Source organism: Oncorhynchus masou, chromosome 25 (assembly GCF_036934945.1).
Source record: "Oncorhynchus masou masou isolate Uvic2021 chromosome 25, UVic_Omas_1.1, whole genome shotgun sequence".
In the NCBI taxonomy this organism is placed as follows: Eukaryota; Metazoa; Chordata; class Actinopteri; order Salmoniformes; family Salmonidae; genus Oncorhynchus; species Oncorhynchus masou.
This window is the reverse complement of record NC_088236.1, coordinates 15,733,534-15,752,254: the sequence shown is the minus strand read 5'-3', so window position 1 is coordinate 15,752,254 and position 18,721 is coordinate 15,733,534. Positions and strand designations below refer to the sequence as shown.

At 43.4% G+C, this 18,721-nt stretch overlaps 2 protein-coding genes across 2 annotated transcripts in view; both read left to right on the top strand.

Annotated features, from left to right (window-relative positions):
* Window positions 1–9,145, top strand: part of LOC135513818 (succinyl-CoA:3-ketoacid coenzyme A transferase 1, mitochondrial-like) — a 111,095-nt gene extending 101,950 nt beyond the window's left edge. The window contains exons 16-17 of the mRNA XM_064936766.1: window positions 7,343–7,444; window positions 8,274–9,145. Of these exons, the coding sequence (XP_064792838.1) occupies window positions 7,343–7,444; window positions 8,274–8,309 (138 nt within the window). The 3' untranslated portion in view covers window positions 8,310–9,145. The remainder of the gene's footprint in view (window positions 1–7,342; window positions 7,445–8,273) is intronic.
* A 1,285-nt stretch (window positions 9,146–10,430) lies between these two features.
* The window catches only part of LOC135513506 (PI-PLC X domain-containing protein 3-like), a 45,981-nt gene continuing 37,690 nt past the window's right edge, over window positions 10,431–18,721 (top strand). The window contains exon 1 of the mRNA XM_064936385.1: window positions 10,431–10,746. Coding sequence (XP_064792457.1) covers window positions 10,488–10,746 — 259 coding nt within the window. The 5' untranslated portion in view covers window positions 10,431–10,487. The remainder of the gene's footprint in view (window positions 10,747–18,721) is intronic.

Genomic DNA, 18,721 nt, shown 5'->3' with positions numbered 1-18,721 from the left:
TACTGACTATGTTTGGCATGTCCATGCTCAGCCATAATGTAATTAGGCCTAGCCCCCAGTAGGCCAAGCCCCGATATCAGTGTGAATGCTATTGAAGACATTCAATTGCTTAGAACAATATGGACTGCAGATGGGTTCAAGTTAACGTATTTAGCAAAAATAGGTCAACATTTTGTTATTTAGTTTCCGTAAGCCAGTTAACAAACTTTAATGGACTAACATTGGAATTAGAGTTAATGCCGTAATTAAACAATTTGAGCATGTTCTGATTGGCAGTCTCGACACACCCACAACTTGTTTATTCATCAAAACCCAACCTCTTTCCCGGCAACACCAGCAAGTGTGCCGATAATTGTAATTATTGAAAATAATTTCAGACACACCCATGAACCTATAGCACTACCGCTTGCGCTTAGATTTACCATTGTGTTAGGTTTGTTAAAATACAGCGCTTAGATTTACCATTGTGTTAGGTTTGTTAAAATACAGAGCTTAGATTTACCATTGTGTTAGGTTTGTTAAAATACAGCGCTTAGATTTACCATTGTGTTAGGTTTGTTAAAATACAGCGCTTAGATTTACCATTGTGTTAGGTTTGTTAAAATACAGCGCTTAGATTTACCATTGTGTTAGGTTTGTTAAAATACAGCGCTTAGATTTACCATTGTGTTAGGTTTGTTAAAATACAGCGCTTAGATTTACCATTGTGTTAGGTTTGTTAAAATACAGCGCTTAGATTTACCATTGTGTTAGGTTTGTTAAAATACAGCGCTTAGATTTACCATTGTGTTAGGTTTGTTAAAATACAGAGCTTAGATTTACCATTGTGTTAGGTTTGTTAAAATACAGCACTTAGATTTACCATTGTGTTAGGTTTGTTAAAATACAGCGCTTAGATTTACCATTGTGTTAGGTTTGTTAAAATACAGAGCTTAGATTTACCATTGTGTTAGGTTTGTTAAAATACAGAGCTTAGATTTACCATTGTGTTAGGTTTGTTAAAATACAGAGCTTAGATTTACCATTGTGTTAGGTTTGTTAAAATACAGCGCTTAGATTTACCATTGTGTTAGGTTTGTTAAAATACAGCGCTTAGATTTACCATTGTGAGGTTTGTTAAAATACAGAGCTTAGATTTACCATTGTGTTAGGTTTGTTAAAATACAGAGCTTAGATTTACCATTGTGTTAGGTTTGTTAAAATACAGCGCTTAGATTTACCATTGTGTTAGGTTTGTTAAAATACAGCGCTTAGATTTACCATTGTGTTAGGTTTGTTAAAATACAGCGCTTAGATTTACCATTGTGTTAGGTTTGTTAAAATACAGAGCTTAGATTTACCATTGTGTTAGGTTTGTTAAAATACAGCGCTTAGATTTACCATTGTGTTAGGTTTGTTAAAATACAGCACTTAGATTTACCATTGTGTTAGGTTTGTTAAAATACAGCGCTTAGATTTACCATTGTGTTAGGTTTGTTAAAATACAGCCCTTTATCTCCTAACCATTTTAAATCCTTCCACTACACTACCTTAAACGCAATAGGGTCAGGCTGTCTAGTCTGGTATTGTGTTTCCCTACAGCTTAAGCCTGTTGGATGAGAGTGGCAGTGATGGCCCTCCTGGTTACACGTTGTTCTGTTCTGAGTCCTCGGGATAATTAAAATCTTGCCTCATTGTGTTTTCAAAATGAGTGAGGAAACGGGGAACCTAAAACCTGCCCTGCACAATTCACACACATGCATACACACACACATACACCCGTTTGCCCTTGAACATAAACAACACACATTCAGCACTCTGATAACAGAGAGATTAAATGAAGTATATTTGTTCATATGATGCTGCTGCTGATATGGGTTGAGTCTAGTGGTGGTAGGTACCTGCAGCCCTATAGGGTGCATCTCGTCTCAGCCCTTTTTCACTTCTACCCTCAGACGTTTTTGAAACATGTCTGAGGCCCTTTTTGCAATAGTGAAATAGTTGTGTGTGCGGCATGCAGATGTCTGTGTAAAGGTACATTTGGAGGGCCACCATGGCAGCAGCGGTCCCCACAGCAACCCTGTTGAATGTGGTTAGTCACCATGGGGTCCCCAGAGTAACCCTGTTGAATGTGGTTAGCCACCATGGGGTCCCCACAGTAACCCTGTTGAATGTGGTTAGTCACCATGGGGTCCCCAGAGTAACCCTGTTGAATGTGGTTAGCCACCATGGGGTCCCCACAGTAACCCTGTTGAATGTGGTTAGCCACCATGGGGTCCCCAGAGTAACCCTGATGAATGTGGTTAGCCACCATGGGGTCCCCACAGTAACCCTGTTGAATGTGGTTAGCCACCATGGGGTCCCCAGAGTAACCCTGATGAATGTGGTTAGCCACCATGGGGTCCCCACAGTAACCCTGTTGAATGTGGTTAGCCACCATGGGGTCCCCAGAGTAACTCTGTTGAATGTGGTTAGCCACCATGGGGTCCCCACAGTAACCCTGTTGAATGTGGTTAGCCACCATGGGGTCCCCAGAGTAACCCTGTGGAATGTGGTTAGTCACCATGGGGTCCCCACAGTAACCCTGTTGAATGTGGTTAGTCACCATGGGGTCCCCAGAGTAACCCTGTGGAATGTGGTTAGCCACCATGGCAGCAGCGGTCCCCACAGTAACCCTGTTGAATGTGGTTAGTCACCATGGGGTCCCCAGAGTAACCCTGTTGAATGTGGTTAGCCACCATGGGGTCCCCAGAGTAACCCTGTTGAATGTGGTTAGCCACCATGGGGTCCCCAGAGTAACCCTGTGGAATGTGGTTAGTCACCATGGGGTCCCCAGAGTAAACCTGTGGAATGTGGTTAGTCACCATGGGGTCCCCAGAGTAACCCTGTTGAATGTGGTTAGTCACCATGGGGTCCCCAGAGTAACCCTGTGGAATGTGGTTAGCTACCATGGCAGCAGTGGTCCCCACAGTAACCCTGTGGAATGTGGTTAGCCACCATGGGGTCCCCAGAGTAACCCTGTTGAATGTGGTTAGCCACCATGGGGTCCCCAGAGTAACCCTGTGGAATGTGGTTAGTCACCATGGGGTCCCCACAGTAACCCTGTTGAATGTGGTTAGTCACCATGGGGTCCCCACAGTAACCCTGTTGAATGTGGTTAGTCACCATGGGGTCCCCAGAGTAACCCTGTGGAATGTGGTTAGCCACCATGGCAGCAGCGGTCCCCACAGTAACCCTGTTGAATGTGGTTAGTCACCATGGGGTCCCCAGAGTAACCCTGTTGAATGTGGTTAGCCACCATGGGGTCCCCAGAGTAACCCTGTTGAATGTGGTTAGCCACCATGGGGTCCCCACAGTAACCCTGTTGAATGTCTTTAGCCACCATGGGGTCCCCAGAGTAACCCTGTGGAATGTGGTTAGTCACCATGGGGTCCCCACAGTAACCCTGTTGAATGTGGTTAGTCACCATGGGGTCCCCAGAGTAACCCTGTGGAATGTGGTTAGCCACCATGGCAGCAGCGGTCCCCACAGTAACCCTGTTGAATGTGGTTAGTCACCATGGGGTCCCCAGAGTAACCCTGTTGAATGTGGTTAGCCACCATGGGGTCCCCAGAGTAACCCTGTTGAATGTGGTTAGCCACCATGGGGTCCCCAGAGTAACCCTGTGGAATGTGGTTAGTCACCATGGGGTCCCCACAGTAACCCTGTTGAATGTGGTTAGTCACCATGGGGTCCCCAGAGTAACCCTGTGGAATGTGGTTAGCCACCATGGCAGCAGTGGTCCCCACAGTAACCCTGTGGAATGTGGTTAGCCACCATGGGGTCCCCAGAGTAACCCTGTGGAATGTGGTTAGTCACCATGGGGTCCCCAGAGTAACCCTGTTGAATGTGGTTAGTCACCATGGGGTCCCCAGAGTAACCCTGTGGAATGTGGTTAGTCACCATGGGGTCCCCAGAGTAACCCTGTGGAATGTGGTTAGTCACCATGGGGTCCCCAGAGTAACCCTGTTGAATGTGGTTAGTCACCATGGGGTCCCCAGAGTAACCCTGTGGAATGTGGTTAGCCACCATGGGGTCCCCACAGTAACCCTGTTGAATGTGGTTAGTCACCATGGGGTCCCCAGAGTAACCCTGTGGAATGTGGTTAGTCACCATGGGGTCCCCAGAGTAACCCTGTGGAATGTGGTTAGCCACCATGGGGTCCCCACAGTAACCCTGTTGAATGTGGTTAGTCACCATGGGGTCCCCACAGTAACCCTGTTGAATGTGGTTAGTCACCATGGGGTCCCCAGAGTAACCCTGTGGAATGTGGTTAGCCACCATGGGGTCCCCAGAGTAACCCTGTTGAATGTGGTTAGCCACCATGGGGTCCCCGGAGTAACCCTGTGGAATGTGGTTAGCCACCATGGGGTCCCCAGAGTAACCCTGTGGAATGTGGTTAGCCACCATGGGGTCCCCAGAGTAACCCTGTGGAATGTGGTTAGCCACCATGGGGTCCCCAGAGTAACCCTGTGGAATGTGGTTAGCCACCATGGGGTCCCCAGAGTAACCCTGTGGAATGTGGTTAGTCACCATGGGGTCCCCATAGTAACCCTGTGGAATGTGGTTAGTCACCATGGGGTCCCCAGAGTAACCCTGTGGAATGTGGTTAGTCACCATGGGGTCCCCAGAGTAACCCTGTTGAATGTGGTTAGCCACCATGGGGTCCCCAGAGTAACCCTGTGGAATGTGGTTAGTCACCATGGGGTCCCCAGAGTAACCCTGTGGAATGTGGTTAGCCACCATGGGGTGGAATGTGGTTGGTTTGGTAAACTGTACATTTTAAAACAGCATTCCCCTCTGGAAAGGAAAACAGCCCAAAATAATGACATATTTATTCACAGTGGAAACAGACATTCCTCTGGTTCGAGAGAACTGCAGCTGTTACCTGTGGTATTGGCAGTAACCACTATACTGGCAACAGTTGGCAGTCTATTCTCAGAGTTGTACTTAATGTCCTCTGGTTATTTCCCTCGTATGTTGCCTTCTATTAATAAACCACAGAAGAGCAGCTAATTCCATAAGACAGCCCTAGAGAATAACAGGACTGGCCTCGGCTCAGACACTAATCGATGTTAGTGTGATGATGGCTTTAAGCTGTGGTCCAGTCACTAACATCACAGAAAGTCCTAGACAAGTCTCTCCCTCCCTTTGCCCTCCCCTCTTACTCTGACTTTGTGTTGTTCTTTTCATACTTCATGTTTTCTCCTCCCCATTCCCTTCTGCTCTCCCTCACTCTTTTATCCTTCTCCCTCTCCCTATCACTCCATCCTACAAGTTAGCTGTAGGTTTTGACAGCTTTCCTGAGAGTGATACTGTAGCTCTCTCTCTCTCTCTCTCTCTCTCTCTCTCTATTCTCTCTATTCTCTCTCTCCTCTCTCTCTCTATTCTCTCTCTCTATTCTCTCTCTCTATTCTCTCTCACTCTCTCTATTCTCTCTCTCTCTCTATTCTCTCTCTATTCTCTATTCTCTCTCTATTCTCTCTATTGTCTCTCTCTATTCTCTCTTCGCTCTCTATTCTCTCTCTCTATTCTCTCTCACTCTCTATTCTCTCTCTCTATTCTCTCGCTCTCTATTCTCTCTATTCTCTCTCTATTCTCTCTCTCTCTATTCTCTCTCTCTATTCTCTCTCTCTATTCTCTCTTGCTCTCTATTCTCTCTCTATTCTCTCTCTATTTTCTCTCTATTCTCTCTCTCTCTCTATTCTCTCTCTATTCTCTCTCTATTTTCTCTCTATTCTCTCTCTCTCTATTCTCTCTTGCTCTCTATTCTCTCTCTCTATTCTCTCTCTCTATTCTCTCTCTATTTTCTCTCTCTATTCTCCCTCTCTCTCTATTCTCTCTCTCTCTCTATTCGCTCTCTATTCTCTCTCTCGCTCTATTCTCTCTCTCTCTCTATTCTCTCTCTCTCTATTCTCTCTCTCTCTATTCTCTCTCTCTCTATTCTCTCTCTCTATTCTCTCTCTATTCTCTCTCTATTTTCTCTCTATTCTCTCTCTCTCTCTATTCTCTCTCTCTCTATTCTCTCTCTATTTTCTCTCTCTCTTGCTCTCTATTCTCTCTCTATATTCTCTCTCTCTATTCTCTCTCTATTTTCTCTCTCTATTCTCCCTCTCTCTCTATTCTCTCTCTATTCTCTCTCTCTCTATTCGCTCTCTATTCTCTCTCTCGCTCTATTCTCTCTCTCTCTCTATTCTCTCTCTATTCTCTCTCTCTCTCCCTCTCTCTCTATTCTCTCTCTATATTCTCCCCCCCCTCCCCCCTACCCCTGTCCTTCTGACTACACCATAGCCTCTCCCATACATATCTCATATCCATCTCCTGGCTCTGCCTGTGCTCACTGTAGCTGGGTTATGGCTCCATCTTTTTTAATTGCTTCCTTCCCTTGTGTTATTTTTTTAAATTACAGGTCAAGCAATACAGTATCATGATAGGAGAAGAGGATAGCAAGCTCTTTTAGAGCATTGAGACAAAGCCCATATCTTACAACAGCAGGCTGTATCCCAAATGAAATGTTGGTCTAAAGTAATGCTATTACGAACATGGTGTGGTTTGAGACGCAGACAGTGTTTTTGGGAGTCTAAAATGGCAGGAGAGACCAACACTGTAAGAATGTAGCTAGGGTAAGACTCGGGTCAGACCAGTCTGGCCTTGTTAACACAGAGTAATGTCAGACCGTGGAACTCCTGTAGATTCTGGTGTTAGCTGTGGTCCTTTCCTATTCTCTCATACAGCCAGATCTTTCTTGGGATATTTTTTTGGCAATAAGAATAGTGACATTTAAATTCAATCTTAATTTTCTGATGATTTGAACAAATAAGCACTTTTCTCTTGTCTGTAGACATTAACCTATTGAGCTGAAATGCAGGACCCTGCAGAGTGCATTGCCGACATTGAGTTTTGTTTGAAGTAAAGTGGATCTCTGCCAGAGAACTCAACAGGCAGCGGTCCAACCCTCTAGCCCGACACCCAGCATTTCAGATGTTGCTTATTGAAAAAATGCACCCCTCTCTCTGTCTCCCTTTCTCTCTGTCTCCCTTTCTCTCTGTCTCCCTTTCTCTCTGTCTCCCTTTCTCTCTGTCTCCCTTTCTCTCTGTCTCCCTTTCTCTCTGTCTCCCTTTCTCTCTGTCTCCCTTTCTCTCTGTCTCTCCCTCTGTCTCTGTGTCTTTCTCTCTGTGTCTGTCTCTCTCACTCTGTCTCTGCTTGTCTCTCTCTCTGTCTTTCTTGCTCTTTCTCTCGCTCTCTCTCTGTGTGTGTCTCTCTCTCGCTCTCCCTCTCTCGTGCTCTCTCTCTCTCGTGCTCTCTCTCTCTCGTGCTCTCTCAGGCTGTGTTTGATGTGGACAAGACTAAAGGTCTGACTCTGATTGAGGTGTGGGAGGGGCTGACCCCAGAGGACATTAAGGCATGCACAGGAGCACACTTTGAGGTGAGTCATACAGGGACAGCCGGTCTGGCCACTCCAGGGTTGTGTTGTCCAAAGCAAGAACAATGCTTTAGCCAGCCAACTTTCCACATTGGAAAGTTGCATATTTACTAGTTACAAAATAAACTTGAAACATAATACACTCAGTAAATCCATATTTGACTTGAATTGTCTTCGTAACCACAAAACCAAGAGTGTTTATGAAAGGTAGCAGACTAAATTATTGATCCTGCTCAGTTAAATACTATCAATTGTAAAAGATGGGGCCTCCCGGGTGGCGCAGTGGTTAAGGGCGCTGTATTGCAGCGCCAGCTGTGCCACCAGAGACTCTGGGTTCGCGCCCAGGCTCTGTAGTAACCGGCCGCGACCGGGAAGTCCGTGGGGCGACGCACAATTGGCTTAGCGTCGTCCGGGTTTGGGAGGGCTTGGCCGGAAGGGAAATCCTTGTCTCATCGCGCACCAGCAACTCCTGTGGCGGGCCGGGCGCAGTGCGCGCTAACCAAGGTTGCAAGGTGCACGGTGTTTCCTCCGACACATTGGTGCGGCTGGCTTCCGGGTTGGATGGCGCTGTGTTAAGAAGCAGTGCGGTTTGGTTGGGTTGTGTATCGGAGGACACATGACTTTCAACCTTCGTCTCTCCCGAGCCCGTACGGGAGTTGTAGCGATAAGACAAGATAGTAGCTACTAAGCAATTGGATACCACGAAATTGGGGAGAAAAAGGGGTAAAATTAAAATTCAATAAAAATATTAACAGATGGTTTCGCTCCTTTCAAAACTCTCTCTCTCTCACCCTCTCACCCTCTCTCTCTCACCCTCTCTGATGTCCAACAGGTGTCTCCAAACTTGAGGCCCATGCAACAGGTCTAGAAGCTGAGGGAAGTGTCCGAGGAGAGGAACTATGGCTTGAAGGCTGTGTTAATCTCTCCGTATGTGTGAAGGAAGGAACACAAACTATGAACTAATCAACAATGTTCATCCTAATGTTACTGAACACCGCTTCCGTCTACTAAATCATAACATGACTGTAACATCCATTAATGTACAGGAACATGTGAGATGCATAAATAAGCGATGCCTAGTTTGGTTGTGGTTGTTAAGAAACCAACAGCGTGATGATGTTGATGATATTATATGAATTGAATTGAAAATAATTGTTGTCCCTGAAGAGGAACTGTGTAATATGTATTTTGTAATAACGTCATGTTTTAATTAGATGTTTTATGCTACATCAACACAGAGGCTATTCTCTCCAAAACTTATAACACCAACAATGATGGACTTAATTTCATTCCAGTCAGTTGTCACCTCCCTTCTGCACTTGTTCACTCCCTTCCTTAGACGTGCATCAGCCAGGTACTCCGGTAGATAGGTGTCCCCTGTAAGTCATAGCTCCAACTAGTTTCAGACATACTGTGTTCACTGATGCAGTGAAATGGGAATGAATTGGAGAAGGGAGGAAGCACAGCTCTGGTCTGACATCAAAACTGATATTATCTAGATTTTTATTTGCTTTTGAGTCTCTCCACTTCATCCTAGTTTGGTACTTCAGTTGAATGGTCAGCCTCATAGAAACAAACACTTAATAATACAGGCTACATGGTTTCAGGTATTTTAGCTACACAATGTGAGGCCTTACATTTTCTACCCACACGTTTCCCTGCCCTGTATTTGTGTATTATATTAAACTAGGTATGTTACCTTGATGTCCATTTTCTGTTGTATGCTTTTCGTCATCCTACCTTATGCACATAAGTCTCAGTTCTTTGGCACTACTTCCTGAATATTTTTTTGTTTTAGTACACCTCAAATATTTCTTCATAATTTCTGTGTGACAGGGAAGGAAGGAATAAGCATGTTGAGAGTATTGAACACGTATGGCGATCTCTTGGTGAGTTGAGCTCTGTATCATTGTCGACAATTCATTGAACAAACTGAATGAATGCTCCATCTCTCCTCTGAGAAGCTGCAAGGCTGACTCAATCGTATCATGTCGCTGTACTGCATGTTCTGCCCTAAAGTTCCTCCTTCGTTAGCCACGTTTGACATAATTTAGCTCCGAGCAACTAGAGGGAATTAAGTCGTTCATTTCTTTGTCAACACAGCAGGTTTCCGGTTGCTATTTGGATGATTGACATGCAATGACATTGTTTAATCGATTTGTCCACATTAGAAGAGTGCGCGGTCCAGTTACCTGAGGTATTTTATATACATGTAGAACGCAACCAGAGGTTCTTCTTCACTCTTGGGGTTCAAAGAGAATATAGATGTTGTATCATCAACCGGAAAAAATGTACAATTGTTGCGAATATGTTGTGAAACAGTCGGTAGCACATCAAGGGTACACATTTCTAAATATAAGGCGAAGTAGATGTATAATTTAGCCTATTTAGACAAAACATATGTTTTTGAGTGAGCTCTCTTTTAAACTCTGGCCTGGTGTCAACATATGTCCAATGTTATGCATATATTCAGTGCTTGGCTTGGACTGAAATATGGATCATTCTGGGTGCCGGTCCTGTTTAGGTGCAGGAGCTCCACAATACTTTTGAGCTGATATTTTAAAAGAGCTCAAACCATAGACATGTTGTGGTGCCGGTACTCTGCTCAGGTGAGCTCATCCCCAAGTCAAAAACTGCATTTATTAAAGTAAAAATGTACAAATCCATACAAGCGAGAAGATAACATCAATCGGTTAACGTGTCTTATTCCCAAGGCGCTTCTCCAGAAAGCGCTGGTGTCGGGAAAGCAGATTTGATTAATTCAGCACCACAGGAGTGGACAGCGGCGCTATACACGGACGGGCAAACACAAAGCCATGGATGCAGTGCTTGTAGTGGAGAGCAGGAGAGCCATTCGCGGTTTCAACCAGAATGGGACATAGAACTAATTATTTAATTAAGTCAACTGGCGATGGCTGGGCCCACCCTCAATGCAATGACCTCACAGGAATACATCACTCGCCCGCCATGAGATCACCCTAAAATCACAATGATCAAAAACACAACTCTTTATCGACATATCCTATGAAACGTGTTCGATATCCACATGATCGCATTCAGGGGGTGTGGCGTGAACTCACTCCCAGGCACCCTGGTGTGCGTGTGTTGCGTGTGGGTGAGTAGTAAGGGGAGCGAGCGCTGCATAGGGAAAGCGCACTCAACGCTCGCGCAGGCAGAGAGTGGGAATATAGTGCGCGGTGGCATGGCTTCCTCTCACGGGAAAAGCGAACCCAGGTTCGCCGACTGGATGGCAAATTTACCGGAGAGCATGCACAGCATCCCGCTCACCAACCTGGCCATTCCTGGTAAGAGTCCCATCTTAGCTTTCACGGCTGCGTTAAGTTGCGCTTTGAAGTGTTGGAAATATGTATTGTTGATCTTGCAGTGAAGTAATTTAGGCTTCTACCATAGATTAGACATTTTACGTTTTAGTCATTTAGCCGACGCTCTTAGCCAGAGCGACTTACAGGAGCAATTCGGGTAAAGTGCCTTGCCTAAAGGCACATCAGAGTTTTCACCTAGTCCGCTCGGGATTCGAAACAACGACCTTGCGGTTACTGGTTCGGTTAACGCTGCGGCCCGGTCCAGATATTTCTTGTTGTGTTATTTGTCTATCGATGACAGAAATATTGAGTTGTAGAACTGACGGTGAAGTCAGTGACCTAGCCGGTGACCTCTTCAGACTAATAAACTAGACAGAATTGTCAAATTCCATACAAAAGGTTGTTTCGTTATGACTAAAGTCGTAGGCTGTAGGCTACAGTAGTCTCTCAAAACCACGTTGGAGAGATGGCACTTGTTGCGTTAAGGCGAGAGTTATGTGTAAGGGCAACACTATCTGCAAACGAATAGGATACAGTTGAGCTGCTTGGGCTCGATATGCTATGCCAAAGGCTGAGACGTGTGTCGCGGTCTATCGGCTTGATTAAAATCAAATGTGTCCTTGAGGGAGGGGTATGAATGATCTTACTAAAAGCTTGCTAATACAAGTTAATACATTAAAATGTCATTTTAACTAGTGGCCCGTTGTGCTCCTTTTAAATATGTTTTAATGTATAACTGAAATCGTCCCCTTTTTTGGTAGGATATAGCAGGTTATATGTCAATGTGATCTTTGGCAGTGCGTAGGCTATTAGCCCAAACGGGGCATAACAGGGTTCATTGCACTACAACCATGATAGCCTATGTACTGCTCATGAGTAGCCTACTTCACATAATATTACATTATAGTGTTATTTAAGTGTTGAATTTGTGGGTTTATTGATTTGTAGGGATCTCTAAATCCCCATTTAAAAAGGTTTGTATCTGGTCAATCTCCTGTCTTTGCAGACTGTAGACATCCTTGACCCATTCAAATACCTTCATCCTTTCCTTCCTTGAGGAAACCAGTGATCTGACATAATCAGACGGCATATTGTCAAACGTTAAAAGCAAACCTTGCATATGCCTGCACCCTGCCTAGTTCATAGACTACATTACCAAAAGTATGTGGACACCTGCTCATCAAAAACATCTCATTCCAAAATCATGGGCATTAATATGGAGTTGCTCCCCACTTACGCTGCTATAACAGCCCAGTAATCTGTGAAGGCTTTGCACTAGATGTTGGAACATTGCATCAGGGACTTCCTTCCATTCAGTCAAAAGATCATTAGTGAGGTCGGCGTTCCAATTCATCCCTAAGGTGTTTGATGGAGGTAAAGTCAGGGTTCTTTGCAGGCCAGTCAAGTTCTTTCACATGATCTCGACAAACCATTTCTGTTTGCACCTTGCTTTGTGCATGGGGGCATTGACATGCTGAAACTGGGAAGGGCCTTTCCTGAACTGTTGCCACAAAGTTGGAAGCACATAATTGTCTAGAATGTCATTTTATGCTGTAGCGTTAAGATTTCTCTTCTATTGAACTAAGGGGCCGAGCCCGAACCATGAAAAACAGCCCCAGATCATTATTCCTCCTCCATCTAGCTTTTGGCGCTATGCATTTCGGCAGGTACCGTTCTCCTAGCATCCACCAAACCCAGATTTGTTTGTCGGACTGCCAGATGGTGAAGCGGGATTCATCACTCCAGTGAACGCATTTTCACTGCTCCAGACTTCAATGGCAGCAAGCTTTACACCAGTCCAGCCAACCCTTGGCATTGCGCATATGGTGAACTTAGGCTTGTGTGCGGCTACTCGGCCATGGAAAACCATTTCATGAAGCTCCCAATGAACAGTTGTTGTGCTGATGTTGCTTCGAGGCAGTTTTGAACTCTGTATTTGTATTTATTAGGATCCACATTAGCTGCTGCCAAGGTGTCCAAACATATTAAAGCACTTACATTACATATAAAACAAACGATAAAACAGTGCAGTGTTTGTCTATAGTGATTGCATGGCTGTGTGCTCGATTTTATACATCTGTCAGTAATGGGTGTGGTTGAAATAGCCGAATCCACTAATTTGAAGGGTGTCCACATACTTCTGTTTTTATATAGTGTATCTCAGATCTTCTGCGATCCCTTCTAGGAAGACCAGATGGAAGGAAAGAAGTATGTTTCAAGTGTTGTAATCGACCATTGTCTTGGCATTAGCATCACAAATGTGCTGCCAGCAGTTTAGAGGTTTCGACCAATCATGCGGCAGGTCTCCTGAGACTGCAGCTCTGATTGGCTGTCTGGATTAAGACCCAGCCACTGATTTCACTCCTTTTGTGGAATGGCCAATTAACATCCTGAAAATTCAAGTGATTAGCTTCACTTATCATACACTGGCACACACACATGCAGGCAGGCGGAGAGTATTGGCGCTCACTTAAAATGTATACCAAACAATAACCATTGATTTCAAAGTTTAAAAACTCTATGCACAAGGACTACTTTTAGCAATGTACACTGATCATAAAAAAAAACACATTTACTGGAATAAGTGTGCAGATGCAAAGTTTGGAATTTCTGGAAAATCTCGCTCAGTTGTCATTTTTCAAAAATGAAATATAAATATCTGCTCCGAATGAAGAGTCAACGACGACCGCATAAAGAATGGGTTGTCAACTATGATATGACACATTGATATACAAAAACGTGAAGTGGATTTACACCCCTTAAAACCTCTTATGAATCGTACCCTTTTCAATTTTCGCCTAAAACGAAATACCCAAATCTAACGGCTTGTAACTCAGGACCTGAAGTAGGGATATGCATATTCTTGATACCATTTGAAAGGAAACACTTTGAAGTTTTTGGAATGGTGAAATTAATGTAGGAGAATATAACACATTTAGATCTGGTAAAAGATAATATAAACAATGCATGTTTTTTTCTGTTTATTTATTTTTTTGTTCCAATTTGAAATGCAAGAGAGGCCATATAATCAGAGGAGTCAAGGCGGAATTTAGATTTTGACGACAAGATGGCGGCAGTGTGCAAAGTTTCAGATTGATCCAGTGAAACATTCCATTACGACACTATATTTTGTGTCAAGTCTGCCAAGAGTTTTTCCAAATGAGCGGAATTGATACTGTTTCAAGTACATAACTATACAGAACATAAATGCTATGGTAATAAAAAAAATGTAAGTTTATAGATAGATAGATTGATAGATAATTAGCTTCCCTACAGAAAATACACTACCCTTCACACATCTAGATGGCTGGGCGACGGGCAAGAGATAGCAGGGGTTCAAACTGTAGAACCCAGTTCCTACAATGCAAGGATGACACCATTTGAGGGCAAAAATAACAATGGTTTACTAGACATGGCTTTTATGAGTCGTTTTCCTGATCAGAAATTAAATAAATGATATTGACATGAAGTGAGAAGGAACGTGTATATCTGGCAAATAAACATGCATATCAATAATGATTACTTACAGTTGAAGTCGGAAGTGTACATACACCTTAACCAAATACATTTATACTCAGTTTTTCACAATTCCTGACATTTAATCCAAGTAAAAATTCCCTTTGTGATGGCTTTGTGATGGCCACTCCAATACCTTGACTTTGTTTTCCTTAAGACATTTTGCCACAACTTTGGAAGTATGCTTGGAGTCATTATCCACTTGGAAGACCCATTTGTGAACAAGCTTTTTCTGTCTGACTGATGTCTTTAGATGCTGCTTCAATATATCCACATCATTTACCTCCCTCATGATGCCATCTATTTTGTGAAGTGCACCAGTCCCTCCTGCAGCAAAGCACCAACACAAAATGATTCTGCCACCCACATGATTCATGGTTGGGATGGTGTTCTTTGGCTTGCAAGCCTCCCCCTTTTCTTCCAAACATAACGATGGTCATTATTGCCAAACAGTTCTATTTTTATTTCATCAGACCAGAGGACATGTCTTCAAAAAGTACGATCTTTGTCCCTATGTGCAGTTGCAAACCGTCGTCTGGCTTTTTTTATGGCGGTTTGGAGCAGTGGCTTCTTCCTTGCTGAGCAGCCTTTGAGGTTACATTGATATAGGACTCGTTTTACTGTGGATATAGATACTTTTGTATCTGTTTCCTCCAGCATCTTCACAAGGTCCTTTGCTGTTGTTCTGGGATTGATTTGCACTTTTCGCACCAAAGTACGTTCATCTCTAGGAGTCAGAACGCATCTCCTTCCTGAGCGGTATGATGGCTGCGTCGTCCCATGATGTTTATACTTGCGTACTATTGTTTGTACAGATGGTACCTTCAGGTGTTTGGAATTTGCTCCCAAGGATGAACCAGACTTGTGGAGGTCTACAATTTTGGCTGATTTCTTTTGATTTTCCTGTGATGTCAAGCAAAGAGGCATTGAGTTTGTAGGTAGGCCTTGAAATACATCCACAGGTACACCTCCAATTGACTCGAATGATGTCAATTAGCCTATCAGAAGCTTCTAAAGCCATGCCAAAATTGTCTGGTATTTTCCAAGCTGTTTAAAGGCACAGTCAACTTTGTATGTAAACCTCTGACCCACTGGAACTGTGAACAGTGAATTATAAGTGAAATAATCTGTCTAACAATTGTTGGAAAAATGACTTGTCATACACTAAGTAGATGTCCTAACCGACTTACCAAAACTATAGTTTGTTAACAAGACATTTGTGGAGTGGTGAAAAATGAGTTTTAATGTCTTCAACCTAAGAGTATGTAAACTTCTGACTTCAACCGTATATGCAGATAATGAGATGATGTAGCTAGCTATAGCCAGACAGTGTATTCACAATCAATTTGATGAGGTTAAAACTTCTTCGGGATTGGTGTCCCATCCACAGGACGGTTGAGCTAACGTAGGCTAATGCGATTAGCATGAGGTTGTAAGTAACAAGAGAATTGCCCAGAACATATCTGATATTGTCAGAAAGCTTACATTCTTGTTAATCTAACTGCAATGTCCAACATGGAAAGTTACCATTCAACAAATTAGGCATATTAGGGCAGTCTTGTACACAATTTAACAGAAATGCAATGGTTCATTGGATCAATCTAAAACTTTGTACATACACTGCTGCCATCTAGTGGCAAAACTATAAATTGCACCTTGGCTGGAATAATACAATATGGCCTTTCTCTTGCATTTCAAAGATGATGGAACAATAAAATACAAAAGAACGGTTGATTTTGTTTTTCTCTGTAATATCTTTTACCGGATCTATTGTGTTATTCTCCTACATTCAATTCACATTTCCACAAACTTCAAAGAGCTTCCTTTCAAATGGTAAGAGAGAATAAGAAGAATAAGCATATCCTTCCTTCGGGGCCTGAGCTACAGGCAGTTAGATTTGGGTATTGCATTTAGGCGAAAATTGAAAAAATGGGCGGATCCTATAGAAGACTTTTTGGATGACACAATGCAGTGCCTAAGGAAAGTTTTTTTTGACCCCTTTTTCCACATTTCACATTTTGTAACGCTACTGCCTTATTCTAACATTTTATTAAATAGTTTTTTTGCCCTCATAAATCTACCCAAAACACCTCATAATGAAACAGTAAAAACAGGTTTTTATAAATTTTTGCAGAAACCTGCCCATGATATCACATTTCCATAAGTATTCATATCCTTCACTCAGTACTTTGTTAAAGCACCTTTGGCAGCGAAGAGCATTTCGTCTTCTTTGGAATGCCGCTACAAGTTTGGCACACCTGTATTTTGGGAGTTTCTCCCATTCTTCTCTGCAGATCCTCTCAAGCTCTGTCAGGTTCGATCAGAAGCTTTGCTGCACAGCCATTTTTCATGTCTTTCCAGAGATGTTCGATCGGTTTCAAGTTCAGGCTTTTGCTGGGCCACTCAAGGACATTCAGAGACTTGTCCCGAAGCCACTCCAATGTATTGGCTGTGTGATTAGTCATCAACCTGTTGGAAGGTTAACCTTCGCCACAGTCTGAGAACCTGCTCCACAGTGCTCAGGATTTCTTCAAGGATCTCTATTACCTTTGCTATGTTCATCTTTGCCTCGATCCTGACTAGTCTCCCAGTCCCTGCCGCTTAAAAACATTCCCACAGCATGATACTGCCACCACCATGTTTCACCGTAGGGATAGTGCCAGGTTTCCACCAGACGTCACGTTTGGATTTCAGGCCAAAGAGTTCAATCTTTGTTTCACCAGACCAGAGAATCTTGTTTCTCATGGTCAGAGTTCTTCAGGTGCCTTTTGGCAAACTCCAAGCGGGCTGTCATGTGCCTTTTACTGAGGATAGCTTCTGTCTGGCCACTCTACCATAAAGGCCTAATTGGTGGAGTGCTGCAGAGATGGTTGTCCTTCTGGAAGGTTCTCCCATCTCGACAGCGGAGCTCTGCCGTTCTGTCAGATTTCCCATCAGGTTGTTGGTCACATTGCTGACCAAGTCCCTTCTACCCCTTTTGCTCAGTTTGACCGGGCGGACAGCTCTCGGAAGACTCTTGATGGTTCCAAACTTCTTCCATTTAAGTATGATTTGAGGTGACTGTTCTTGCGACCCTTCAATACTGCAGGAAGGTTTTGGTACCCTTCCCCAGATCTGTGCCTTGACACAATCCTGTCTCGGAGCTCTACAGACAATTCTTTCGACCTCTTGGCTTGGTTTTAACACTGACGTACTGTCAACTGTGGGACCTTATAAAGACAGGTTTGTGTGCCTTTCCAAATCATGTCCAATCAATTGAATTTACCACAGGTGGACTCCAAGTTATAAAACTTCTCAAGGATGATCAATGGAAACGGGATGCACCTTACATTTTCAGTCTCATAGCAAAGGGTCTGGATACATGTAAATCGGGTATGTTTTATTTTCTATACATTTGCAAAATGTTCTAAACCTGTTTTCGCTTCGTCATTATGAGGTTTTGTGTGCAGATACAAGGATCTGAATACTTTCTGACGGCACTGTATATTGAATGTTAGCTAGCTAATTACCTAGTTAATATTATTTCCCAAGAAGTAAACTTTCTAGCTGGCTACAGTCATTGGTGCTTCAGCCAGCAAGCTAATTACCTAACCAAAAGGTGATTAACTACCACAATGAAATAATTCAGCTATTTCTGATCAAATGTTACCCTATATCTAGCTATATACTTTCTGACAATTTTACTATGTATCCAAAACAAAATGTAAGTGTTGATGTTAGTTGGCAGGGGTCTTGAATACATGTTTGACCAGAAATCCAAGCCTTTCCTTTTCCTAATTTTTAGGATAGAAAATTGTTGAAAAATATGTGTACAAAATAAGATACTATATTTTTTTGGGGATACCCAATTTGACATGCTCTTATGAACTTAACATGTTGGTGCTCATGGGGCCTTTTACATGGAAATGACCTTTTCTTTTTATTGTATCAGCTATCCACATCATGCTATAGCAATCGAGTGCCTGAACGGCACAGTCGATGACGTGGCACGCAACCATTGTTTGATACATGCAACGTTTGAGCAGGGGAACACGATGCAAATCTCTGATCTATCCTCAGACTAAAGAGGAGTGGCATGACATACTCCACTCCTCCCAGTGGAGGACACACACACTTCATTCATCTTCAGGGTATTTTGCGATGTGATTTGCAATCGAGCATCGCTGCGTAACATGAAAGACTGGGAAATGAACTGCCAGAGATAGCCCTGCAGCCAAGAGGTCTAGTTAAATCATGTAACACAACTGCAATTCCACCTGCTTATATATCAAAGGAGAAGGTATGGTGGGATTCAAAATGGTCAGGGATCTGTTTGAAGACTTTAGAAAGGCAGGGCAGGATGGGGATTGGTCTGTAACAGTTTGGGTCTAGAGTGTCACCCCCTTTTAAGAGGGGGATGACCGCAGCAGCTGTCCAATCTTTAGGAATCTCGGACAATACG